This window comes from Equus przewalskii, chromosome 12, assembly GCF_037783145.1.
Source record: "Equus przewalskii isolate Varuska chromosome 12, EquPr2, whole genome shotgun sequence".
NCBI lineage: Eukaryota > Metazoa > Chordata > Mammalia > Perissodactyla > Equidae > Equus > Equus przewalskii.
In genome coordinates, this window is record NC_091842.1 from 38,499,972 (window position 1) to 38,525,233 (window position 25,262).

At 62.2% G+C, this 25,262-nt stretch overlaps 3 protein-coding genes and 1 long non-coding RNA gene across 49 annotated transcripts in view; 2 read left to right on the forward strand and 2 right to left on the reverse strand.

Annotated features, from left to right (window-relative positions):
• ANKS3 (ankyrin repeat and sterile alpha motif domain containing 3) overlaps positions 1-6,923 on the forward strand; it is a 28,329-nt gene extending 21,406 nt beyond the window's left edge. For 15 of the 23 annotated variants that reach the window (XM_070568535.1, XM_070568542.1, XM_070568548.1 and 12 more), the window contains 9 exons: positions 197-306; positions 706-873; positions 3,741-3,865; positions 4,409-4,550; positions 5,028-5,200; positions 5,589-5,674; positions 6,099-6,182; positions 6,385-6,475; positions 6,548-6,923. In XM_070568535.1, the coding sequence (XP_070424636.1) occupies positions 197-306; positions 706-873; positions 3,741-3,865; positions 4,409-4,550; positions 5,028-5,200; positions 5,589-5,674; positions 6,099-6,182; positions 6,385-6,464 (968 nt within the window). In that variant the 3' untranslated portion in view covers positions 6,465-6,475; positions 6,548-6,923. The remainder of the gene's footprint in view (positions 1-196; positions 307-705; positions 874-3,740; positions 3,866-4,408; positions 4,551-5,027; positions 5,201-5,588; positions 5,675-6,098; positions 6,183-6,384; positions 6,476-6,547) is intronic. The other 8 variants (XM_070568536.1, XM_070568544.1, XM_070568545.1 and 5 more) reach the window with 1 other exon arrangement.
• Positions 6,924-7,408: 485 nt separating this feature from the next.
• NUDT16L1 (nudix hydrolase 16 like 1) lies at positions 7,409-10,163 on the reverse strand. 2 transcript variants are annotated; one of them, XR_011524912.1, is made up of 4 exons: positions 9,955-10,149; positions 9,550-9,880; positions 8,655-8,877; positions 7,409-7,671 (listed from the first exon to the last, which is right to left on the reverse strand). XR_011524912.1 is itself a non-coding variant. In XM_070568582.1 (4 exons), exons 1-3 carry the CDS (start codon positions 10,150-10,152, stop codon positions 8,656-8,658), a joined length of 681 nt encoding a protein of 226 aa, XP_070424683.1. In that variant the 5' UTR covers positions 10,153-10,163; the 3' UTR covers positions 7,409-7,671; position 8,655. The 2 variants fall into 2 exon arrangements, 1 of the variants encoding a protein (XP_070424683.1); XM_070568582.1 differs by having other exon boundaries at positions 9,620-9,880; positions 9,955-10,163.
• A 210-nt stretch (positions 10,164-10,373) lies between these two features.
• LOC139074919 (uncharacterized) lies at positions 10,374-12,100 on the forward strand. The gene is made up of 2 exons (XR_011524915.1): positions 10,374-11,000; positions 11,751-12,100. It is a non-coding gene; the product is annotated as an uncharacterized lncRNA (long non-coding RNA).
• Positions 12,101-12,695: 595 nt separating this feature from the next.
• Positions 12,696-25,262, reverse strand: part of MGRN1 (mahogunin ring finger 1) — a 48,557-nt gene continuing 35,990 nt past the window's right edge. For 2 of the 23 annotated variants that reach the window (XR_011524908.1, XR_011524906.1), the window contains exons 12-18: positions 23,215-23,280; positions 21,444-21,670; positions 20,277-20,394; positions 19,234-19,859; positions 18,167-18,265; positions 15,897-15,941; positions 12,696-14,263 (exon numbers count right to left, since the gene is read on the reverse strand). Coding sequence is in view for 18 of the 23 variants with exons in the window: in XM_070568558.1 (XP_070424659.1) it covers positions 14,151-14,263; positions 18,167-18,265; positions 19,649-19,859; positions 20,277-20,394; positions 21,444-21,670; positions 23,215-23,280 (834 nt within the window). In the remaining 5 variants the exon portion in view is untranslated. Of the gene's footprint in view, positions 14,264-15,896; positions 16,004-18,166; positions 18,266-19,233; positions 19,860-20,276; positions 20,395-21,443; positions 21,671-23,214; positions 23,281-25,262 lie in introns of all 23 variants that reach the window. The other 21 variants (XM_070568572.1, XM_070568571.1, XM_070568568.1 and 18 more) reach the window with 12 other exon arrangements.

A 25,262-nucleotide genomic window follows, 5' to 3' on the forward strand; every position in this document is an offset into this window, starting at 1 on the left:
AAGCGGAAAGACGCACACGCTGCCTGTGTGTGCAGGGGGTTGGGGTTGGGCTTGGGCAGGTGGGCAGCATGACGCAGAGCACACGTGACTGTGGAAGGAGCTGATGAGTGCTGGCGATGAGACCACTCGGGTGCAGGGCTCAGGGGAGTCACCACGGGCCAGACCTGCAGTCACGTCCTTGTCTTCTCCACTGCAGAAGAGCACGCCTTCTGTGCCCACCTCGGGGCCGTGCGCAGCAGCAGCAGCAGCGAGGGTCTGGCGAGGGCCCCGGGAGTGAGCAGCGAGGCCTCTCTGGAGAGCAACGAGGTCTGCTTCTCCTCCGATCCTGACCTCCTGTCTCACTCCCCTTCCTCAGTCATGGGGGTGTCTGCTAGTTCACTGAGATGGCTGCATCTGGTAACGAGTATTTTATGTGTGTCTGTGCTGTGCTCGGACTTATGAGGTCTGGGCCCACCCTCTAGGGCCACCACCTGGGTGTAGGTGGCACAGACCATGGGGGGAGTCACCAAGGAAGCCTCCGTGTGGCAGGTGGGGGGTTCACAAAGGGTTTCAGATCCTAACCACCGCCCCCCCGCCCCGCCACCCAGGGAAGTGGCTCTGATCCAGAGTGCGCAGCTGGAGCCGTGGGCGGTGGGCAGGGCCTGGATGCAGCCACACTCACCGTGAGCCGTCAGTGTCACTTTACACACGCTCCTCTCGCCACAGGACTCGGACCACGTGCGGAAAAGCTCGGTTCGCAAGCAAACTAAAAGCTACGTGAAGGCCAAGAATCGGCACAGCAACAGTGACAGCCAGTGGCATCCCAGCCCCGCGGCTGCCTGTTCCCCAGGATCTGTGCCCCAGGCGGAGCAGCCCCCCTACTCAGGACCCCAGGTAAGGCCGTTTGTGAAACCAGTGGTTAGAGACGGCGCTTTCTGTGCCTCGTGAGGCGTTTACAGTAGGCTTGTGAGGGCCCGGTACTGCTGAGAGGAGAGTGGTGGCGATTTTTCCCCCAGTGGCCTGTAAAGCTGCTCGGCCTGCAAGGGTTCCCAGTGGTCAGAGGGGCCAGCTGCAGGGTTTGTGTGTGGCCCTTTCCACAGGAGGGGTCTCTCTCCACTGGTTTCCATACTCACTTCTGTACTCCGTTCAGCCCCCCCTGAGCCTGGGGAGGAGAGAAACCAGACGCACAGGGGCAAAGACAGTGGCACAGTGTGACGCAGCAACCGCTGCTGCCGCCCTCCTCGGCCCAGGCTGCTCCGGCTAAGCAGCTCCTTAGGGTCACAGGAGCCACAGCACTCAGCTGTCTCAGGTGTCAATTGAGAGCTCCTGCCTCTGCGGGCAGAAGTGGCACAAAGAAGAGAGACCGAGTGAGGATTCGTTGTTTCTTTGTTAGGCACAGCTCTGCTGTCCATTGAAAGCCTGTGCCTGTGCCAGCTTCTCCTTGCAGCCCTCCAGGGGCTCTCTCCAGGCCTGCGGCCCAGGCTCGGGGAGCAGCTGCCGCTGTGGCTCCTTAAGCATGTTGATTAGAGCCTTTGGTGGCAGGGGTCGTGGGGTCTGAAGGCTGTTTGAGAAACTAGGTTAAGGAAATGGCAGAGTAACAACCTTGGAAAATTTGCTCATCCATTAAAGGCAACGAAAAAACTGGCAAAAGTGGTCAGAATCAGTTTTTCCAGAACTATGTGAGTTAACTAAAGGCTTGCAGCAACCTGGAGAACGTTTATTCAAGAGAAATGGCTGAACCTCAGTAAGAACCGTGACCTTTGTAGCGTTGCAATGTGCCCTGGTCCCGTCCCCCGCTCTCCAGTGCCAGGGTGGCTTGTGACAGCCACCGGAGGGGGCAGAACAGAGCTGGAGCTCTTTCAAAGTTCCATTCTCAGAGTCGGCATTATGGAGCCTGTCTGATGGTGCCCTAGAAGACCACACTTACAAGACCTATTTGACTTGACCGGGAGCGTGACCACCCAGTACCAAGGCCTCTCCCTGGGCAGGCTCGTCTGTTAACTGGACGGCTGCCTGAGGTGCTAGGGAACAGCTGGGGCGACAAGATTACCCACAGACTTCAAAGGAAAAGCCGGGCAGTGAGACGTCCAGAGGAGCTGTGCAAAGCTCTGACATGTTCCTGGGGCTCTAGGGGGCCACACACAGGCTCCAGGCAGAGTGTATGCTCAGAGAGAAGACCTCTCGATGACCTTGAGACTGAGCAAGCAGGAGGTCAAGGCGAAGCAGGAGTGCCATCGGCCTGGCAGAGCGTGCAAGGTGTGCCCCAGCCGGCGTGAGGGCTCCGCAGGGAGGACGGCGAGGCCTGCTGGCTCCAGGTGGTGAAGGGAACCGCTCCAGTCCTTAGCTGACCACTGGGGACTGAGTAGACACTTCAGTGGCCACGTGTGGGGAAGAATACAGACTTGACAGAATTGTTAGAAAAGCCACTAAACAAACAACAGCTTCAACAAGCAGCAACAACCAACCGCAGAGGGAGGAGAACCGGATCTCCAGAGCTGCCCCATTAAAATGTCCAGTTTTCAACAAAAAAGACGAGATGCGCCCAGAAACGAAGTATGACTTGTATACTGTAAAAAAGCAATCAGGGGCTGGCCCCGTGGCCGAGTGGTTAAGTTCGCGCGCTCCGCAGCAGGCGGCCCAGTGTTTCGTTAGTTCGAATCCTGGGCGCGGACATGGCACTGCTCATCAGACCACGCTGAGGCAGCGTCGCACATGCCACAACTAGAAGAACCCACAACGAAGAATATACAACTATGTACTGGGGGGCTTTGGGGACAAAAAGGAAAAAATAAAATCTTTAAAAAAAAAAAAAAAAAGGAATCAACAGAAGCTGCCCCGAGGAAGCCCAGACACTGGCCTCCCTAGACGAAGTCTTTACATCGGCTCTTACAGATACGTTCCAGCAGTTCAAGGAAACCACGTCTAAATGGAGGCTATCGATAGTGAGAGAAATAAAAAGGAACCAAAGAGAAATTCTGGAGTCGAAAAGTCCGGTGACTGAAATGATCCCTGCACTGGGGACGCGGCGGCAGTTCTGAGCAGTGGAGGGAAGAGGGAGAGGCGTGCGCAGGGGCCTGTGAGGCCCCGTCGGGCATGTGCCCGTGTACACAGAATGCTGTTCCAGGAGAGGGGGGGAGAAGAGCAGAGTGCTTTAAAAATAGTCAGACCTTCCCAAATTTGATAAAAACATGGATCTGCACATCCAGGAAGCTAAGTGAACTCTAGGTTAAACTCAGACGCACACCTGGATTCATCATATCATGAGCTGTCAAGAAACAGAGTCCTGAAGGGAGCAGGAGAGGTGACTCCTCCCCAACCAGGGACTCAGTAAGATGAACAGCCCATTCATTGTCAGAGACTGGAGACCGAAGACATTCAGATGCCATGTCCAAAGTCATGCAAGAAAAAGACTCAACCAGGAATGCCACAGCCAGCAAAAACTAGCCTTTGAAGGGGCAGGAGCCGTCGAGACAGTCCCAGTTAACAGAGACTGGGAGCGCCGAGGTGTTGCTGGCGGACCTGCCTACAAGAAATACTGCCGCTGTCCTTTGGGCTGCAACGGGTGGCAGCTGGGTTCTCCATCCGCAGTCCAGTCTGTGCCACTGCTGCACCTGGGGAATCTGCTGGGCTCAGCACGGGGACGTGACCTCTCGACTGCATGCTTGCAGAAGTGGCTCTGCACTGCATCGCATGCCTTTCCTTGTCCCCGTGTCTCTGTGCCCCACCTGTCCCCTGACCCGTCCTGGCTCCTTTGCCCCTAGGACCTCGCCACGCTGCTGGAGCAGATCGGGTGTCTGAAGTATCTGCAGGTGTTCGAGGAGCAGGACGTGGACCTCCGCATCTTTCTCACCCTCACCGAGAGCGACCTGAAGGAAATCGGCATCACGTGAGTCACGGGGAGCCGTCTGTGGCCTCACCCCGTCACTTTAGCCAGGCGAGCCAGGACGAGCACAGGTCGCACCTTCCTGGCATTTGTGTGGAAAGAGCTGCCCCCCTAGAAGTCAGCTTCCCCTCCTGCCGTGAACTGTCCTCAGTTTGTACAGCCGCTCCTCCCGGCCTAGATGCACACAGCTGGGCCCTGTGCCTCCTGAGGCCCCCAAGCTGGCCTGCCTGACCCTGCTGCCTTCAGGGCACAGGGTCCGTTCACTTTTGAGAGCTTGTGAGCTGACAGACAGTTGTCCACAACCTGGAGCCTGCCAGCCCGAGCTCCCTGTTCAATGAGAGCAGCAGCCAGGCAGCGGAGGGGAAGAAATGGGGAGGCCAGCCAGGGGCGGGGATGCTGTTCTCTGCCCCAGGATCCTGGGGGCCGCTCTTCCCCTTCATGCTGGCATCTTCCCTAGGGGGACAGTTTTGATGGGAGTGTGGTCCATGGAGCCTCTGTGCACACGGCAGATGCCAAACCACGTCCTTCTCTCATTCACCCCTGCAGGTTGTTTGGGCCCAAGAGGAAGATGACCTCTGCCATTGCCCGCTGGCACAGCAGTGCCCGCCCCCCTAGTGACGCCCTGGAGCTGGCCTATGCTGACCGGCTTGAAGCCGAGATGCAAGAGCTCGCCATCCAGCTGCACAAAGTGAGTGGGGAGAGCCAGGGAGGGGACGAGAGGTGTCTGGAGACACACACCTATAGGGAAGGACACAGCCATGGAGAGCAAGTGGTGGGGACAGATACCCAGCATCAGCAGAGAGAAGCAGCCAGGGCGGCGATAGGACACTGAGGGCAGAAAGCATTAGAGTCATAAGCAGAAGGGGGACGCACAGGCAGGCATGCAGGAAGGAGGCTCAGGAAGATGGGGCATTAAGCAGGAGGTCAGAGGGACACCAGTGAGGAGAGACAGGGCGAGGCAGAGGATGAGCGGCTGGCGTGGACACCAGAGAGCTCACAGGAGGGACTCAAAGCGGGAGAGACCCAAGGGGTACCGTAGAGGTACCCCCTGGGAGAGAGGGTGACAATCGGGATGGCAGAGATGGAACCGGAGGGGGACCCCGCCCGAGCAGCCATGGCCTCATGTCCCCAGCATGTCCGCCCACCTCTCCCTGTCCCGCTGCAGCGCTGTGAGGAGGTGGAGGCCATGCGGGGCCAGGTGTCGCAGGAGCAGGAGCTGCGGGCCGTGGTGGAGAGCTGCCTCCTGGAGCAGGACAGCACCCGCAAGGACGTCCACGCCCAGCTGCAGGAGACCTGGGCCCTCGCCCACAATGCTGCCCTCGTACTGGACCAGCTGCGGTGAGTGAGCGTCTGAGCAGCTTCTAGGCCAGGGCCAGGCCCTGAGCCACCGTTTCCTCCAGGTTCTTCAACCAAGGGGTCATTTCCAGGGCCTCCTGGGGTCACTGGGTGCCACCCCCCATTTCGTCTGCAGGACAGACCAGGCAGCAGCCAGGGCCTGGAGAAGCTGCACCCGCTGCAGGTCTTCCTCCGCCCTGGTCTCAGGCCCCGAGAGCCTATCTGTGCGGGTGGCGTGTGCTTGCCACGCCCACAGAGGTGGGCTGGGGGCCAGGGCAGAGCCCCACCTTACACTCAGGGAGTGGGGCTCTGCGGTCCCCTGCCCTCTGGGGCCGCAGAAGGCACTGTTGCCACCTCTCCCCTCACCAGCACTTGGTCTTGTGTCTGGCAGAGCCTGTCAAGCTGAACTGTCAGCCCGAGTGAGGCAGGATGAGTCCCCCCGCAGGGCGACCCTGGGCCCAGCCCTCCCCACAGCGGGTAAGGAAAGCAGCGGCCCAGCCCGGCCCAGGCAGACGGGGGCAGGGAGGCCTCCCCAGGCCAGGGGTACCACTTGTCTCAGCACGGTTATCACACTGACACCTCCTTGCACTCAATCCCAAACTGCAGGGTGAGGGCACTCTGCTCTGCCCATTGCCTCCTTGTCCCTCCCAGTGGCAGGAGGTGAAGGCCCAGGGCACAGCCCCGCGGGAAGCCAGGGACCCTCACGCTTTCATTTCTGGGGCTGGGCCCTGGCCAGCAGTGAGTGCTTCGGTCAACAAGCGGGAACAGAACACGTTTTATGTAACAAGGGAGTCACACAGGCACTGACAGTTGGGTGAGTCCCCTGTCACAGTGGATCAGGACAAAGAGGCAGGGCCTGTGAGCACACAGACCCGGGCCCACCCAGCCCTCTGCCCCACAGACTCCAAAGGCTGGCAGGCTGCCCTGCAGGCCCTGAGCCTCCCTGAGCTGTCCGGAGCATTGGAGGATCGAGTCTGTGAGATGGGTGAGTCTCCGGGAGGGCAGCCAGTGGCCCTCACCCCTCCCAGGGGCCAGACGGGTGAACAGGGAGAGCCCCTGGCTGCTGTGGGGCAGTCCCACCACAGCCCGCTGACCCTCAAGGTCATTCATTCCTAGTGCTCCCCAGGGCCCCCCTTCCTCATGCCCCTCCCAGACTTGCAGAGCAGTCACTGTCTGCTCCGTCCCAGGGCGAGTGCTGTGCTCCGTGACCCAGAGCCTGGAGAAGCTACAAGTGCTGAACGGGAAAGAGAACTGGCGGGAGCCGTAGCCGCAGGGACGGTGAGTGTCTGCTGGCCCGGGGCCCGGGCCGGGGAGCAGGTCCACAGGCAGCTGAGTGAGCGCCCGCCTCAGTCTTCCTTTCTCTCCTCAGAACCTGACGTCGGGTGATTGATCCACCCTGAACCTGTGCACCCGGAAGACAGAGGGCCTGAGCGGGCGGCTGCAGCAGCCCAGGCCCCAGCTGGGGCCCGAGAAGCAGGCCCGGGAGCAGCCAGCAGAGAGGCAGGTTGGGGCTGTAGTCGGCACCAGGCAGTGAGGCCCCACGGAGGCAGGCTGAGGGTCTCGTGCTCAGCACCTGGTGGTAAGGCCCAGAGCAGGCATGGCCTTGAGAGAGAGCGTGTCCCCGACACCGCAGGTGCCACACTGAGGTTTGCCCTGAGGGGTGAGGACTGGGGCATCTGGGCAGCTTATGTCATTTGCTGGAGAATAAAATTTGAGATCAGCTGTTGAGGGGCTCAGTTCTGGTCAGGGGACACACAGTACTGGCTGGCGCAGCACAGCAAGGGGAAAAGCCACACCAAGACCCTCAGCCGCAGTGACCCACTGGGGTCCAGGCCCTTTCTGCCAGGACAGAGAACACCTGGGGGGCCGGCCCAGTGGTATTGTGGTTAAGTTCGCATGCTCCACTTAGGTGGCCCAGGCTTCACAGGTTCGGATCCTGGGCACAGACCTAGCACTGGTCGTCAGGCCATGCTGTAGGGGCATCCCACATAAAATAGAGGAAGATTGGCACAGAATTTAGCTCAGGGCCAATCTCCCTCACACACAAAAAATAAAAATAATTTAAAAAAAGAAGACTGTGCAGAGCAGAGCCACCTCAGTGACCCCGTGCTCCATTGTTCCTGGCAGCTAGGGCCACCTTTGCTTAGCGCCCCCGTGATTCTACAGAAGCTACCTGGAGAGCAGAGCACGTCCCCGGAAATGAGAGAGGAGCAAGGTCCAGGTACTTTATTTACAGAGTCAAGTGCCTGTGCCCACAGCGCCGGCCGCTCCCTCGGGCTCTAAGGCGAACAGATGCCCAGCTGGGCGGGGTGCCGCTCTCCTTACCAGGCCAGGCGGGCGCTGGGGAGACTTTCCAGACATGGCCATAGGAGACCGCCAGTGGTGACCTTCCTGTCTGCAGTGGCTCTGCTGCTGTCATCTGCACACTCGGCCAGTGCTTCCAGAGTGTCCCCTGGAGGTGCCTGCAGACGGTGCTGGGGGAGAAAGGAGGGCTTTCAAAGCAGAGGAATGAGCAGCAGGCAGCCCAGGGGCAGCCAGAGCCATCAGGCTCAGGAGAGGGGCTCACATTGACAGGCCCAGACCAGAAGCCCCAGACCAGGCTGAGGGCCCAGAAAGGTCCACGGCCAGCAGTGCCACAGCAAACACGAGGAGGTGAAGGACACCCCCGCCCGGGACAGGAGGCCTGTGGCAGCTCCACTCTGAACGACGCCAAGCTCTCGGGTCTGGCCCTGTCCTTAAGTCCGGGGGAGGCCCCCTGCGCTGAGCCCTGGGCCTCCAGCCAGGACCAAAGAACACACAGAGCAGCCGAGGAGCGACTTTACTGTCCTTTCTCCTTGCGCCCCAGCTACAGCTGGGCCCCACGGCCCTGACTCTCCTCAGGGCCAAGCCCCAGCGGGTAGAGCTGCTTTGAAGCCTCTCCCAGGCACACACCACGGAGAGAAAGCCTAACTGAGCACAGCTGACAGCCACCAGAATTAATCGGACATCCTACCCCAGGCTGGCTCTTCTCTAGGCCCTGGGGCTGGCACAGGGGGCAGGTCGCAGCAGTGAGTCAACCCAGACCAAGGCGTCCTCCATGAGAACAAACCAATGTAACGGTCCAGGTGTGTGTGCACCCAGCCACCCAGGAAGTCGGGCCACACCTGGGCCTCTGCCCGCCCATGACGCTGGACAGAGGAGGGTTTGAGCCTCCAGGTGGGTGAGAATGTCCTGAGCCTGGAGAGCCAGGCCCAGTGCACTGACCAACCTGAGAGGGTCCCAGCTGGCCTGGCCCCCACTGAGTGACTGCTCAGGGCAGTGGGGACAACGAGATGCTCACTCGCCCCACACAGTTAGAATGGGGTGCAAACACAGAAACAGGCTAAAAGACATTCCCACACAACTTCAGGGCCCAGGCTCAGCCCATGGGCACAGACAGAACTGTGGGAGGGTGACAGACACTCAACACAGGAGCAACCTCAGGAGGAAGACGGGAGAAGCTTCTCCAGGGCCTTCTTCTGCTTCTCAGTGGCCGCAGCCAAGGCCTCAGCCAGCTTCTCCTCGGGCATCATGTTGAGCACCTTGAGAGCGAAGAGGAGCTGGTACTTGGCTGTGCTGATGAAGGCATTGCTCAGGAAGTTGGGGAAGCCGCCGACTCGGTCCTTCTGGGTGTAGAGTGGGACGCGCACGAGCCCCAGCACCTGCATGGAGAAGAGACCAGGGCTGGGGCCAGGCCCCTGCGCTGATCCTGCAGCCCTGGCAGAAGGGGCCTGGGAGCTGCTAGGCCAGGGGACAGGCAGCCAGGATGCCAAGGACACAATGGGGAACGCTGGCAGGGTCTGGTGAGGCAGAAGCCAGCCAGCTCCCTTGGAGCAGTGCAGCCCCTCTCCTCCCCAAGCAAGTTTCAAGGCCACCCCATGCGCTTCCCACCCCCTGCACATCAGGTCTCAGCCCCCCATCCGCGGGCAGGAAGCCCCCATTCACACCTCATGCTCCCCCTGCCACCTGGTGAGTCCCAAACACCCCAAGGGCACTCCCGGCCCTTCCAGACCACGAAACCCACAGATTCCAAGAGCCTTAAACCCCTGCAACCATGAGATCCCAACCCCCTTTCCCCGAGTCCACGAACCCAGCCCTACCGTCCCCTTTTCAGTTTCCCCCCTCCCCCGGCAGCCACCGCCCCATCCCCCCGCCCCCCCACCGATCCCACTCCCCACTCCCAGGATTGGCAATGGCAGGCAGCAAGGCAGATGGAACACAGCCCCGAGGGAGCCCAGCCCCGCCCCGCCTCCCCAGGCCCCTCTCCCCACCCAGATGCTGGAGACAGCGATCCCCACCCGCCCGGCCAGGGGACCCTCAGGGGGACGTGTTACCCATCGGTGCCTTCCGCGGGGCCAGAGCCAAACCCCGGGGCGGGGGGCGGGGCCCGGGCGGCGGCCCCACCTCCAGGCCGTGGTCGCGCGAGTGCACCGCGCTGATCTCCACGGCGTGCAGCTGCTCCAGCGTGAGCTGGCGCGCGTACAGGTGCGCCACAACGCGGTGCGGGCCCTCGGTCAGGTGCGAGCTCAGGTAGTCGGCCTCGGTGAGGCGCAGGCAGCCCAGGCCCAGGCCCAGCACCCGGTTCAGGCCGTCCTCCAGCGACCAGAAGCGCCGGTCCACGAAGCCCCCGGGGAAGCCCAGCAGCCCGTCGAAGCGCATCTGCATCTGCAAGGCAGCGCGGTCACGGGCGTGGGTCCGAGGGGCGCCCCCCCCCGCCGGCCGCCCGCCCGCGTCCTCACCAGCACCGAGAAGCGCATGGGGATGCGGCCGAAGAGCTGCCCGGGGTTGGCGGCATACAGCATGGCGTGGCACGAGTGGCTCCAGCCCGGCCCCAGGCGCATCGCCTCCACCCGGCTGATCTGCTTCAGCTCCGGTACCGCCGCCGTCGACATCTTGGCACTGCCCCCCGCACCCCTGGCACCGCCCCTTAAGTGCATGCGCGGGTCCGCCCCCGCCGCGCCCGGCCAATCCGCGGGCAGCCGCGCCCCTGGGCCACGCCCCTCCACCAATCGCCGACGCGCACTGGGGCAGAGCCCATCGCGGCGCTCCGAGGCGTCGTTGAGAGGTGGAAGGGGCGTGTGCAAAGGGAGCGGCGGCGCGCGTCCCAGCCGCCATCCAATCGCCGCGCACCCCGAGCGGCGGCCCCGCCCACGGCCTCGAAGTCCCCGGCGCGCAGGCTGCAGCGCGCCAGCCGAGCGCCCGGGCGGCGCGCGACCTCGGCGGGGTACCTGGCACCTGCCTGCCCCGAGGGCAGGGGGAGCCCCGGCGAGCGGCGGCGCCCATCCCGGCCTTCCCCCAGCTCCTCCTTGGGAGCGGCCCCCGCCCGGCCCGGCGTCTGCCCGTGCGCCTCCCGCCTCCCCGGGAGCGCTCCGCGGAGCCCGAGACCAGAGGCCGCCCCCTCCCCTGCACGCGCTCGAGCCCAAGGACACTGCTGGTCGGCCTGACGCCAGAGGGCACGAGAGCAGGGCCGGGCGAGCTGCCCAGACAGCCCCAGCCCACGCTCCGCCCTGGGCGCCGGCCTGCTGGGGCGGCAGGGACTGAAATCCCGGGGCTGGGCGCTTCCCCGCCCAGCGCCCCAAGGATCCTCCGAGACGGGCGCCAAATGCCAGGTACTGCTGAAGGAAGCGGGGTCTTCCCAACTGACCGAAGAGGAGCCTGGGCTCAGAGGACCAGGGCTGGCCCGGGGGCACTCTGCAGTTTGTGGCGGAGCCAGGATCCCGCCCTACATTCCCACCCTGTCTCCTGCCGATGTCCGCCACGGAAAACCTCCCGGCTTCCGCCTGAGGTACTTACCTTCCCACGTTTGCGCTGCAGAAGGAAGTCGCTGGAGCTTGGGAGCATCGGGCAGAGCGGCAGGGCCCCCGGAATCCTGCGATGGTGCCCCTCACTCACCCGCTGGCCCAAGCTCCACTTTCCTCCCCACGGTGGGGGGTTTGCTGAGTGAAGGAACCACCGCCCGCACTCAGGACGGGTGCCCGGCACAGCCTGGGGGAGCCACGCGGTGCGGGCAGCCCTGTGGCTCAGGGAAGGCTGCCCTGAGTGGGGCCGAGCAGGAAAGGACAGCGGGCAGAGGGTGGGCAAGAGCTGGCAGGATCCGCCAAAAACACTCACACGTTCGGTCCGTGGTGGTGGTCTGTCAGGAGACATGGGACTAAGGACCCTCTAAAGAGGGAGGTTCTCTCCCGCTGTGACCCTCTGCCAGGGGCCAGGGCGCAGGCAGCAGGGGACAGGGGGCAGGCGGCAGGGGACAGGAGGCAGCCAGATTCTGGGGCAAGTGACGGTGTCTGAAGGGGAGAGGTCAGTGAGGGGAAGGGCCCATCCAGACAGGACCCTGTCTCCAGGCCACAGGGTCTGACCCGAGCCCAGGGCCCGTGGGGAGCAGGGGGCATGGAGGAAAGGCAAGCCCCAGGGCCCAGCCCCCACCCGACAGCAGACGTTAATAAAGGAGGCAGGCCTGTTTGGAGAAGGGTGGAGGGAGGTCCAGGGCAGTCCATGCAAGAACCCACCTGACCCTGAGTGCTATTCTACCCACCAGATCCACCCACGGCCAGCTGCAGGGCCTTTCCTGGGGGAGGGACTGGCCAGCCGAGAACAGTGGTTCCACCTGAGTCAGAGGGCTCCCATGGAGGCAGTGTGAAACCGTGTTTGCAAAGGAGCCAGGGGGCCCTGCCGGCTGGCAGTGGTGCAAGCGGTGCTGTGCCAGGCCCTCTGGGGCACCAGCCTCTCCCCACTGGGAGGCCACTCTCTGGGCCAAACAGAGGACCCTGGCTGGGCTCCACTATCCTGGCAGCCCAACCTGCCTCCCCAACTCCATTCCCCCCGCCTGACAGCCATGCGTAAAAACCTCCGATTGTTGTCAGAATAAAACTCTGACCACCCCCACAACATCTGGCGGTGTCTGTACCCTACCCCTGTTGACTCCAACGTTCCAGCCACTTTGGCTTCTTTCCACTCAGTGGACACACTAGGTTCACTTCTGCCTCTGGGCCTCTGCACTTGCTGGGCCAGCTGCCTGGGACGCACTTCCAGGTTCAGGGCTCAGCTTCTCCTCAGAGAAGCCCCCCCGCCCTCCCCCCCCACGGGTTAATTAAGTGCCCACGTGACTCCATCTCATCCCTCCCTGACTGACAGTAGCCAAACCCGTGTCCCACCAACTGGAACGAAAGCTCCCATTTTGCCCTCTGCTGGCACACAGCGACCTGCCCATCAGGGGCCAAGGTCCTTCTCCACCTGCTCAGGAGATGGGCCAAGTCCTAAGGGTCCCCTTGACTACAACCCAAGAATCAGCATGATGACCACGCGCCTCGTGCAGCCCTCACCCCTCCCAGAAGCCGTGTGTCCCTGACGTCTTACACATGATGGCACTCGCACTGCTGTGAGGGAGTCAGAGCTGCCACTAGCCACTCAGCTGTCCTGCCTCCCGACCAAGACGTGGCTGAGGTCCCATGGTACTGTGCATGGAAGATAGAAGCAGACAAGATATTGCCACATGATTTTATTACTATAAATATACAGTAAAAACGAACAAAAACTAGCCAATCAGAGTACGACAAATGATAGCACATGTAAGTCCAAGACAGGGCAGTCGGCATCCCGTCCTTCGGTGTTGGCCTCAAGAGGACCTCGAGGCCGGGCTGTGGGCAGGGGAGGGGAGAGGTGTGGGGACAGGGCCAGCCGCCTGCGTGTGTGCACGCATGTCTATGCATGCCCATTGGCGTGTGTGCACCCATGAGCATGCGGTGGCTGGGGGTGGTGTGGGGCAGGGAGCCAGGTGGCCGGGGCAGGCCGGAGTGCTCTGCTCACAGGCTCCCCCGGAGCCACTGTCCACTCCCAGTGCCCTGGACGAAGCCTCAGGCTGTGCACCCCTTCTGAGGACTGAGGACGCTGCGCCAGTGCCATCCTGCCCAGGGCAGCACCTCAGAGGCAGCCCCTCTGCCCTGTGCCCCAGGCCAGGAAAGTGTTTGCGCCCCAGGGAGCAGCACAGCCCACCCAGCGGGCTCCAGGTCCCTGCTGGGGCAGCTCCCGCCCAGTGCGCCAGGGCTGGGCAACCCCTGCCTTTCTATTGCCCAGAAGGCTTATCTTAAAAAAAAGAAGAGGTCACCTCAGATGGGACCCTCCTCCCCCAGGCAGGCCCCACCAGAGAGCCCCAGACAAAGCAAAGCAAAAGAAATGCAAAGTGAAGTTTAAATGGCAACGAGGGAGCAGGGAAGCCACTCGGGTCCTTCCTGGGGTAGGTGGACGGCTGGTCAAGGGGAAGCCCCTCCACCTGGAGGGATCTGGCGACATGAGCAAAGCCGCTTCCAAGAGGGTGCAGGCTTGAAGAGGGGAAATGGGACACCAACGCAGCAAAGGCCATGCGGCTGCACCTCCAGCCGGGGCCGGACACCAGGCTGCCCAGAGGGCGCAGAGCAGCGACCGCCAGGCTGTCGTGGACTCCATGCACATGGGGGCAGGACAGGCACTGCTTCCTTCACTGTCCGTGACTCGGAGCCTACGTCCTTACCTCCCCCCAACAAGCCCCCACAGCATCTCTGTGGAGACGGCACTTCACTGAATTCTCTTAAGCAGACTGCTGAGACCTTGGGGTGTCAGCCCTGGCGGGGGGACAGGGCGAGCCAATCCAGGCGGCATGCAGGCGGTCAGCGCACCCAGCCGCTTGGCCGCAGGGCATTTGAGGGAAACCTGGACCTTGGCGCCAGGGACGGGAAGCTGCTGTCCTTCACCGTGTACCATGTACAAATACTTCGACCGGAGAGAAAGGGGCTTGTCAGAGGGAACAGTCACTGTGCTCTTCAATCAGGGGTCACCTGGCCCCTTGGAGCCAGCGGTGACGCAGGGCGTGCAGACAGGAGAGGCCGGGGTCACGCTGGAGTCCGGGCAGCCCCTCAGCAGACTGGGGAGCTGAGGGCTCCATGCTGCCAGCTTCGCCAGGCTCTCAGAGTGGGGTCAGCTCAGTGGTCCCGGGCTCAGGACTGAGGCCACCAAGCGGAGGCCAGGGAGGGCTGGCAGTGCGGAGGCCGCAAGGCATCTCCATGGAGGTGGACCATCCTGCAGAGGAAGGAGGGTCATGCTCAGCTGAGTCGGCCCTCGTCACCTGCTCCCTTCACCCTCCAGGCTCTGGGTTCCCACCAACCCTGAGCCCCCAGAGGGCAAGGCCACCCAGCACCAGCCACCACGTGTCTGGCGACCACAGAGGGCCGGGCCCAGGGACTCTAGCCTTAGCCATGAACCAGGCTTGTCCCTCTCGGAGATCACCCCCGGGTGCCAGCAACAGAGCCACAGCCCTGACGCCACAGGCTGCTGGTCCCCAGGTCTCCTGCCCTCCCCTGTCCGCACCTCCTGGGACCTGACCAGCCACTGTCCTGCAGAGCTTTGTGATGCCGGAGGCTGGGAGTCGGGCGACCCCCGGCAGAGGTGATGGCTCCGCAGCGGGCGCACAGCCTTTGCTCAGAGCAGCCCCAGGAGCCCCAGCCCACCTTCCTCAGAGGCCTTTCCTGCTGTTTGCACACTGTCACCTTAATGATGCTGTGAGCTGCTCTGCCCAGCCCCGCAGCAGCGGAAGGACCAGCACACCCCTCAGGGCTGCAGAATGAATGCACAGCTGCCTGCCCACCCAAATGCGGGCTCCACGGGCATCTTCAGATAGTAAACGAGGGGGGGGCTTCTGCCACGGGGCGCCTGCGACACAGACCCTCGGGGGAAGGGACTATTTCCTTAGGAGCTGGGGCTTTGTGCAGGAGGTCAGCTTTGCTGTGCAGCCCACAGGCAGAATACATCCTCTACAGCCACGTCTGACCTGTGTTCCTACTTCTGGAAGTTTTATCTAAATTGCAACAGTCAACATCTTCCACAAGGCGGAGGCTGGGGCTGGTCTTACAAAGTGTTGGGCCCTATTTGATCAGAGAGTAAGTTCTGTCAAAAGAAACGTGGAGGAGGACAAGGTTGGTGTGGGAACCGAGAGCAACCGTCAGAACGAGTGGATGGACACCGCGGCCCGGGCTCGGGATGGCTGACAGGGACGAAGGCTGGACACCAGCAGGGAGCGCATCTCCAGGCCGGGGCTGCCAGAGCGCTCCACGCCACACAAGTCTGGGAAACCCTGGGCCACCGAAGGCGCCAGGCTGTCACCAGGCTTCCCAGAGCTGCTAATGTCACATAAAGGACGGGAAGGGGTCCCCAGTGCTGTGCCTGTGTTTTGGTGGCACTCTTGTAACTGCCTTCCATAAAACACCCGTTGGGTCATTCCCTGCCAGGTGTGGAGTCAACCTCACAGGGGCCTCCTCACAGACTGACATCAGAGTGGGCTGGTGTTCCGGAAGGTTCCAAAGTGGGCATGGAGGACAGGCCAGTCAGCAATGGTCAGGTCTCAGCTAGGGCTGAGTCTCCGTTCCTGGGACCCTAAAGGCTGGAAGAGTTGCCTAGTCCAGACAGGAACAGCCCTGGCTCCCAGCGCCAGCATCAGACCCCAGGACCATGGCTCAGGGGGCAGGTGTGCAGTGTCCGCAGAGCTCTGCACTCAGCATCCAGGACCAGGGAAGACAGGGACGAGGAAGGAGCCCAGGACATGGGAGGGAGCCCCACGGAGGGAGTAGAGGGAGGGCAGCTCAGGGGTCCTCTCTCCAGCACCCTGCCAGGAATGCCCTTGGGGCCATCCCGCGAGCATAGGAAGGCAGTCACGTACCAGCTTACTCCTCTATCCCAACAGAGCAGGAGTCGGGCCCCAGGGCTGCGCAGAGGAGGAGAGAGACGAAGCTCGGTTAGCGAAGCGCCCAGACAGACCAGCACATCCTACAGCGAACGCACTGGCTTTAGGACAAGATGGGGGTGGTGGGGGGGGACAGAAAGAAAATGCCCCCACAAACTGAGCTGCTCACACAAAGGAGGAATGTGCAGGAATATGTTTCCTGAGAACTGGGCCAAATTCTAACGCAGAGGAACTCAGCCTGGGGAAGGCTGCTGTGGCGGGGCCATGGGGGCCCGGGAAGGCCCCCACCCCACAGGGCAGCCAAGACATGGGCAGCTAGGTTTTCAGCATTTCATGGATTTTCCGCCAACCTCCTTTTTTCCCATCATCGGGGGACACTAAGTTGCACTAAATGACGCCCTATCCAGGGAGGGACGGCTGCGCAGTGGTTAGAGACAATGAAGACACGTGTTCACATTCTTGAACACACACAGACGAGAAAGATGTTCTGAATCTCTGCTAAGCAAAAACAGCCCGCGGCAGACAAGACAGTGCCCATGAGTGAGTAAGACGACACAGACGCGCGCACAGACAGGAGCGCAGCCTGAGGACCCCTGCCCACCCCAGGTGCCGTCAGCAGGGCCTGTGCAGGGCAGATGCTGATGGCAGCCTCCTCTCCGAGCTCCGGCATCGAGAACTACCCGACCCAGAGCCAGGCTGGGGCCCAGGCCCAGGAGCCGCGACATCGCCACCTCCCCCAGCCCCCCTGCTGCCCGGCCAGGCCCTGGGACTGAGTTTTGGCCTCTGTGGCCCCAATGCAGATTCCAGCCTCTCCTCTGCCACCTCCACAGCCGACTGCCTCCCGGCCCTGTGGAGCTAACAGGGGCCAAGCGCCCAAGGTCCTGGTGTCACTGTGGGCCGAGCCCACGGGTATGGCCTCTCTGACCCTGCAGACACCCCAACACTCTGGGCCACGCAAGGGGTGACACTGCAGAGGCTGCGTGGGGTCAAGGTGTCCCCTCACCCACACCCAGGGGGCCTGAGCGGGGGCCGTCCTGCACGGCCAAGACTCACCGTCGTGGCTCTGGGACGCCGGGCCCTCTCCTTACTCCCACCCCCACACCGGCTTTAATCAGAATGAAATACGTGCAGTGCTCTGAGAGAACTGACCGGATTCCGTGTTACTCTAAGGGGTGCTGCTGCTAAACACAGCTTCTGCCCACAGGTTTCCCTCTGGGTAGGCCCGTGTGCGCCAGCGAACCCACTCCTGCCCTGCTTTCCACCCCTGGGACCCTGTCCTCTAACTGGACACTCTGTCTGCACAGGCTGCTGCTCGTCCAGAAGCCAGGAAAGCGACAGGAGGCTCTTTCAAACCAAAGCACATCACGGCCCCTGACACCCAGGCCAGGTTCCCAGGGACCAGGCAACAGTGGCTCTGGGGGGGGCAAAGGGGCTTCCCAGCCACATGTCAGGAGCCAGACTCTCGGAAGGCAACATGGCTATTTATCTTGATTCCAGAACCCCAGGTGGCGCCTAAGCAGGTGCCAAGGACAAGCGTCTGAGCGCTTCCCCGCCCGTCCCTGCTCTTCGGAGCCCAGGACTAGAAGCTGAGGATCTAGACCCAGAGGAACAGAAAGCAGAGGAGCTGAGGCCGTGAGGCCCTGTGCGGGGGCCCGGGGAAAAGAGAAGCAAAGCCCTTCCCCGATGCTGTTGGGCCTTACACCCCAGCCTGACCTCCTGCGCTGCGGCCTGGGACGTGCTGCTTCACCATGCGTGCTGGTCAGCCCCTTGGGCAGGTGGTGAGGACCGGGGCCCGAGTGAGGCCTGGGGCAGAGGCCGTGTGGCTGTGGCACCACCAGGCCCACGGATGAAGAAGGAAGACAAGGCAATGGCAGCGGGACCAGATCTGCTCCCCAGGCCCCGAGCAGGAGACAGATAGGGAGGACTGTGTCCTTAAACCTGCAGCCTCTCCCGCCTTCCTGAGGCTGAGCAGGCTCCGGGTGGGAAGGGACCACAGGCACAGGCTCTGCTCCAAAGAGCCAGGGGCTGCAGGAAGGCTAACCGTGGAACCCAGGCCTGGCTGAGCTTTGGGGGCTGGGGGCCAGGGAGAGGGAGGCGGGCTCCCCACGGGCCAGCGCCTACCTGAGTAGTCAGAGCAGGCCCCCAGCTCCATGGAGTCAGTCACGGCACTGCAATCAGGCCCAGCAGGCCTCCCGCGCCAACAGGGGACAGTGATGGCACCAAATCAGGGCATCAAGTGCTGTTACCTGGCAGGTAGATGTCGGCAGGTGGGCCGGGCTGGCCGCGGCCACAGGGCTCGGGGCTGCCATCCTGCAGGACGTTCTCGATGGATGGCACTCGGCTCCCTGCAGAGGAGGGGACAGGTCAGGGACCCCAAGGTGGGAGGTGGGTCCAGCCATCCCTCTGGTCGGGAGCCCCGTCTTTCTCCCCGAGGGCTATGAAGCCACTGGTAGCAGCGGCTTCAGGCCCAGACCTCACTCTGACGCCTCCACTGCTCTCCAGGGGACCCCAGAGGTAGAGGTTTTCTCTTCCTCGTCTTCTCTTCTCTCCTACCCCCCCCCAGCATGGAGCTCTGGTTTTGTTCTTACTATAGAAACATTACATACCCACATTCAAAAACATGAAATAGTAATAAATCTGTCTCCCATTTATCTTTCTGGACAAGCAGGCCAGCGCACAGCCCCCTGGCCCACACGCCCCACGGCGGGAGCTGGTGAGGTCCTGCGTGGACCACGTGCGGGCAGGCCCTACACGTGTGGCCATCCTCCCTCTCACACATCACTTCTCAGCCTCCTCGTGGGGGAGGTCCCCTCCGGCAGAAGAGAGGCCTGGACCCTGTGACGGACACATCAAAGGGCCACCTGGGCCCGGCACAGGCAAGAAAGAGCCGACACCTCGGGAGGGTGGGGCTTGTCTGAGGTGGGGAAGCCGAGGTCTGACAGGCAGAGGGACTCGCTCGGCACTACGCCGGGCAGGAAGTGACGGCCCGGTGCTCCCAGGAGACAGACACCCCCATAACCCAGCAGCCTGCCCTGGGCACCCACAGGCCCAAGCCCAAGGCCCCTGGCCCAGCAGCCTGCAGGTGGGCCCTACATGTGTGGTGGGGGACTGCTCCTGGGAGGGACGTGGATCACCACAGGGCAATGCTGGCCAGGGGACCACCCAGCCAGGAGGGGGTCATGGCAACAGAACGGCTGCAGGTTATCTGGGGGGCTTTGACCACACTGTGAGCCCGGGAGCCAGCAAGCCAGGGCCACCTCCCAGCTCTACCACCTCTAATTTAAGTGACCTTGGGCCTTCCCCCGACACCAACCCTGAGCCTCAGTTTCCTCATTTGTCTCACACTGCGAAGTAACACCCAGGACAGCAGAAGGACAGCATCTCCCAGCAGGCAGAGGCACCCATCATATCTCACAACCACCGTGAGGTCGGGCGTGGTCACCTTCCTACTCAGAGCCCAGTGCAGCGAAGCGGAGGCTGGGACCTGCCCAGGGCCCTCCTCTGCGGGAGACTCGGACACGAGAGGAGGGGCCTGGCTGAGCCATACCTGTGCACTGGCTAGCTGGCTACGCCAGGCCCAGGGGCCCAAGAGAGACCCCAGGAGGGACCCCACTCTGGAGAGCTGGGCACAGCCTGCAGCCAGGTGGGGCGGCCCACACAGGACGTGCGGAGAGCTGACTGCGCGCATGCAGAGGGGTCCGGGCAGGAAATAAACCGATTGCTGTTACCGATGCCAGATGGGGAGGCAGGGAGAAGCGGCAGCGGCTGAGGATCATCCTCTGGGAAATTGTGCAGTGACCACTGTGCGTGATTCCCAGGAGAGCAGCCAGCAGCGCTCTGAGAAACCGCTAAAAGGGCCGGGCTGGAGACCCCGCCCCTCAGGACGGAGGGCTCACCTTGCTTTAGTGACATCTCATCCACCTCCTCCGTCAGGAAGCTCTACGAGAAAGAGCGAACATGTCGGGGGCGCTGATGCCGACCCAGGACTGGCGCCACCAGCCTGGGCCCAGCTGCAGGTGGCTGGTGGGGGGCGTCGCGCAGGGCGAGCCGCAGCCACCAGCCCAGGACACACCAGCGTCTGCTGAGTGCTTCCCACACAGCCCCTCCTACGGCCTTCACAGTGACTCCACCAGACAGCGCCCACCCACAGACCAGGAAACTGAGGCTGGGGAAGTCACAGCTGGGCCAAGGCCTCCGAGGGAGGGAGTGGTGGAGTGGGCCTGGGTACACCACGCCACAAGTCTGCGAGGCCCACAGGTGGGCACGGGGACGACAGACAGGACTCAGCTCTCAGGCGCCGGGCAGGATCCGGGAGGGCGGGCAGGATCGGGGAGGGCAGGCCAGGAGGGCCCTCACCTCCGGGGAGCTGCTTAGGGCCAGCCCTGTCCCACTGGGCGGAGGAGGAGCATCCGAGGCCTGGGAGAGCTTCTCCTCATCCTCTTCATGGATGGGGGACGACGGGGACCGCAGGGTGCTAGGGACAGAGACACGGCGGACAGAGAAAAAGGGGATGAGAAACACCAGCCCCACCAACGCCAACGCCACCTAGGGGCGACTTGCAAACACGCGCCAGGTCCATGGAGCAGCTGCCCTGGGAAGGCGACTGCACCAGCACGATGCCCAGAGAGAAAAGCAGCCGACCAGACACGAGGCCACCTGCCTGGGTGCCAGTACTGCCTGAACATGGCTATCTACTTCTAGAAGGAGAAGCAAACCGCGACGATACACTAGGGTGGGAGGGCTGGGGAAGGGAAGCAGCAGGAGAGACCCCTCCCGTCTCCTTCTGGATCTTTGGGGAGGTTCTGCCACGTGTGCAGCGGCGGGGCTGTGGCGGGTTTCATGGAGCCTGTGCGTTCCTGAGACTTATCTAGAAACAGCAGCCTGCGGGTGAGGAGAGACCTAACACGTTAGGGCTGGCCGCCTGCTCCTCGTAGATGGCCAAGGGAACCACGATGACCCCTGGCCACCCCTTGGGCTGTGGCCCTGGAAGGTTCCTTATGTCAGTGATGATGAGCTGCCAATCGCCGGGAGGCAGGGCCCTGTGCTCCAGCTCGCGGGATAAACAAGGCGATGAGTGCGCCTGGTTTCGCTGCGGGCCGGGCTTTGGTTGCCACGGCTGGGTGCACAGCAGGATGTGCCCACTTGACCAGCCCCAAGAAAGTCCCGGGAGCCTGGGACTCAAATGGCTCTCGTGGGCAGGGACAGCACACCCGCCCTGCAGCTTGCAGCCCCTGCGTGCCCAGGACGGGGAGGACATCAGAGGCCTCTGGCCTCCACGATGCATCGCCTTCCTGCTGCCTCTGGTGTCACCGACCTTAGCCATGAGCCTAACCCGCGGCTGTTCTTGTGGTCCTTCTGGCCAATCACCGAAGGAAAGACATTATGAAATGATATAAAGCTGCAAATAAACCTGCTTTGTGCTTCTGATCCGCGGCCACACGCCTCACCCTGCCCAGCGCACAGAGCAGGCAGGCTGGGTCCCCCCACATCCTTCCCCAGAGGGCGCCCGGGTGCCAGCCTCACCTGTCGGGGGATTTGCTCCGTGGCTTGCCCTTCTGGTGGCTGCTGTCCATGATCCGATCAATCCCAGCAAGTGGACAACTGGCCTGAGACAGGCCATCTGAGACACCCGAGTAGGTGATCTCTTCATAAAGGGGCGCCGAAGGAATGGCGGGGGAGGTGGCCCGAAGGCCGTTGAGTGCCTCGAGCAGGGAGATGGGCTCGTAGCCAGGCGGGATGCTGTCAGAGCTCTGCAGGGACAGGAGCAGGTGAGGGCCGGGCTGGCTGGGCTCCCTGCCCACTGCCCACGGCCACAGAGCCCCAGACGCTGGGCTTGTGGCCCAGGATATTCTCCTCCCCAGAACCTGCTTTCTGACCATCTGCCAGCTTCACCTTCCAGGAACATAAATTCCCCTCCCCAGAGGGCCGCCGAGAGCTCTGGAGCATCAGCCATCCCTGCCCAGGGCTCCCTTGGCCATCAGCTGCAGCACGCAGCCTTGGACGCCCAGGACGAAGGCAGAGAGGGCCCCCGGAAGAGCCACTCCCACCCAGCCTCGGCCGGCCCCGATCTGGCTTTCTGTTCCTGCCTGGCAGGGAGCGGAGAGTGAGAAAGGGGTTAGTGGGAGAGCGGAGAACTCAGGAGCAGGTGGAGAGCAAAGCCATGCCAGAGGCGGGAGGCCCGGGGACCACGCACGAGCAGACCAGGGAGGCCCTGGCCCCCCAGGAGCTTTGCCCAGCACAGGCACCCGGCCCAACCTGAGATCCTCCTGCAGCCTGGGACGGGCGTCCGTGGGGGTGACATATGCTGTGGGGGATTCTAGTGGACACCCCCACCTCAGAACCAGTTCTCCCCCCTCCTAAGAGTGGATCAAATCAGCAGGCTGGGTCTCGCTTTAGAGTTAACGGTGAAGGGAGCAGGGAGATGCTGGTGTGCAGGATGTTAGTCAGGCCATTAGGCACTGTGGGGCGGGGCAGCCAGCTGCCCCCACTCTTGTTAAAGTGATGAGAAGTGCTCCGAATGCCCCGTATGAGACCCCCCCCGCCTGATCCTGGAAGGGGGGCTGCCTTGCAGGGAGGCAACAGAGTAACCCTGGGGACCACAGGGGAGGCAGAGGAGCCAAAGTGGGGCTTCCTGCTCTCAGTGAGCCCCTCCCAGGTCCCCAGGGTCCCTGGGCCCATGATGCCCTGCATTTACTCCCATCTGCCTTAATTTAAAGGTAAATAATTACCCTGAATCCCCTCACTCCTGCAAAAAGGAAAAACTCTCTAGGCTGACTCTCCAGTGACTTCCACCTCGGCATCTACCCAGCCCGGCTACCACACATTGCCTGGCTCCCCAGCCTCCTCCCTGAGATGCAGGGAAACCAAGTCCTCGGCCCAAAGAGCTCAAGTCCGAGGGGCAGAGAGCAGGGATGCAGACGACAAGCACGCGCAAGGAATGCTGTTTGCGAAACCTAGCAGCAACGTTAGTTCCACCTCCAACGTCATTCCACTGCCAGCAAGAAAAAAAAGGGAAACGAGGGCATTCAGGGGCCAGGGCGGAAGCAGAGCTGGCGAGAGGGGGCGGCCCCGGCAGGGCGACCCGTGAGACTGGCTTGTTGCTGACAGACCTTGAGCTTTGCTCGCTCCACACAACTCCCTTCCTGGGCAGGGACGCCGGGACTGGGGAGAGTGGATGTGACAGGTTAAATTAACCAAACACGTCAGCCTGGGCGGAAAGGACTTCCCATATTTGTCACTGGTTTAACATCAGGGTGTGGGGCAAAGACATGGCCATGGGGCCAAACACACTTACTGTTTCCCTTTTAGGTTTCTTGCTGGCCAGGGAGGCGGGGTGCGACTTTGATTTTTTAAAGGGACACTGTCAAAATAAAAATCATACATTTTACAACTGCCACCCCCATGCGGCGCCGGAGCTGGCTGGCTGGGGTCTCTGGACTGCTGGCCACTAGGTGCGCCGTGAGCCAGCCCTTCGCAAATTTAAGGTGCACGCGGATCGCGGGGGCCTCGCCAAGGGCAGGCTCTGCCTCGGGGGTCTGGGCCCACACATCTGCGCAGCTCTGTTCTGTGGCCACGGGGAGCAGTGAGGGCATGGGGTCCGTCACTGTCCCCAATGTCCAGCCACAGTCTGGGTCACCCCGAGCAGCAGGTCCTGGCCAGGGCGGGTTTGACAATGGCTCGGCACTCCCGACAAGTGGGCCCAGCTGGGCATGGGGGCGGGACCTGAGGTCCCCAGGCTGGGCACTGCCTCGTAAACTTATCACCCACATGGAACTCCTAAAGGCGGCTGGGGAGAAAAACCAGCCTCAAATCAGCCCCCTCCACAATGATCCTAATGGAGTCTCAGAGAAAAGACCTCATTTGGCTCTCCTTGGTACTATGTGGAACCTGCCTGTATAGGGAACATGGCAGAGAACAAGGACTCATTTATGGGGCTACTGTAACCCTGCAGAGGCGAGGGCGTCGGCCCTCTGGAGCAAGCAACAGTTGCAGTGCGAGCCCCAGTGCCCCCTGAGTGGTGGGCAGTGTCTCAGCTCTCTCAGGATGGCGACAAACACGGGAGGGTCCGGCCTGACCCTCGGCCACCAGGGAAGGGCACACACGAGTGATAATACAAACCCACCACCTGGGCATCCATCCCTCTGTAAGAATAGTAAGAATCCGCTTTCTAGGGGCAAGCGACACTAAGTGCTGTTCCCTCTCTGGTTGGAGGAAGTACGCCAAGTTCCTGAATCGAGCCCAATACTCAATAGGCTGGAGGGCTTCAGTTCAGGAGCCCCGGTGCTGACGGGGCGCAGGAGGTTGTGGTTGGCCCAGGAGAAGCGGGTCTGCTCCAGCTGCGAGACCACACCTTCAGATTTTGAAAGAGAAGCCAAAAATCTCAGCTTTCCGGGAAATTTCCAGACTTTTAAATGTTGGCCCAATTTTCAGAAACACTGTGTGGACAGAACATCACACCGCTGGCCCAGCGCAGAAGCCCATCCGGAGGGTTTTGGTCCTTTGTCCTATTTAGAGAGTCAGCAGGGCCTCTAAGAATCCCTGGGTCCAAACAACCTCAGTCGAGAGCCAAGCAAACACACCTTCCTGCTGACACTGTTCACGGCCAGCTGAGACCAGGGAGCTCGAGCCCTGGTCCTTTCGCTCCCATCTGAGCACCTGAGCCTTTCCTTTCTACCTGCCTCCCCATCTCTGTGTGTCTCTCTCCATATCTGTCTCCTGCCCTGTCTCTGTGTCTCTCCCCATCTCTGCCCATCTCTCTGTGTGTCTATGGCTCTCTCTGTCTCTCCGAGCCTCTAGATCTCTGTGTCTCTGTCCATCTCTCTCAAGGCCCCTGAAGCCAGAGCCTGACTTCCCTCACTTGCCTGGCAGTGAGGTCCACCTCACAGCTTTTCGGGAGCAAGAGCAATGGACAGTTGCTGAAGTGCCCACCGTGCACCCAGGCTGGGGAGAGGTGGGCAGGAACTCTCAGAAGACTTGTCACAGCCACCCTTTGGAGAGGACTTCGTTTCCTAAGGCCCACAAAATGCCCCAGCTGTCTGGCTTGGTGGAGCGATGCTGACAAGCTCAAACTCATGAAGGGTCAGCTGCCATCGCCAGGCTCTTGCTGTCAGTAGGAGCATCGACCACCCTGGCAGCCAGAGCTCACCAGGCCCAGCCTAGGGCACGTCCTCAACCTCAGAGCCACCATGGGGGCCACGGTGGCCACCAGGCAGGTGAGGAAAGAGGCCCAGAGAGCCGGCAGGCACATGTCGTGGCCGGACAGTCTGGGTCCACGTCCCCAAGAGCAGGGCCTGGGAGGGTCTCCTTCCGGCCACAACACCTGGCCCCCCAGGGAGCCGGACG

What these genes read in the sequence shown, in the direction of transcription:
- NUDT16L1 (XM_070568582.1), bottom strand. Translation starts at nt 10,152, where the DNA reads ATGCACTTAAGGGGCGGTGCCAGGGGTGCGGGGGGCAGTGCCAAGATG. An exon ending in CCATGCGCTTCTCGGTGCTG is followed by an intron (nt 9,881 to 9,954) that starts GTGAGGACGCGG and finishes GCTGCCTTGCAG; the next exon opens with ATGCAGATGCGCTTCGACGG. An exon ending in CGCGCGACCACGGCCTGGAG is followed by an intron (nt 8,878 to 9,619) that starts GTGGGGCCGCCG and finishes TTCTCCATGCAG; the next exon opens with GTGCTGGGGCTCGTGCGCGT.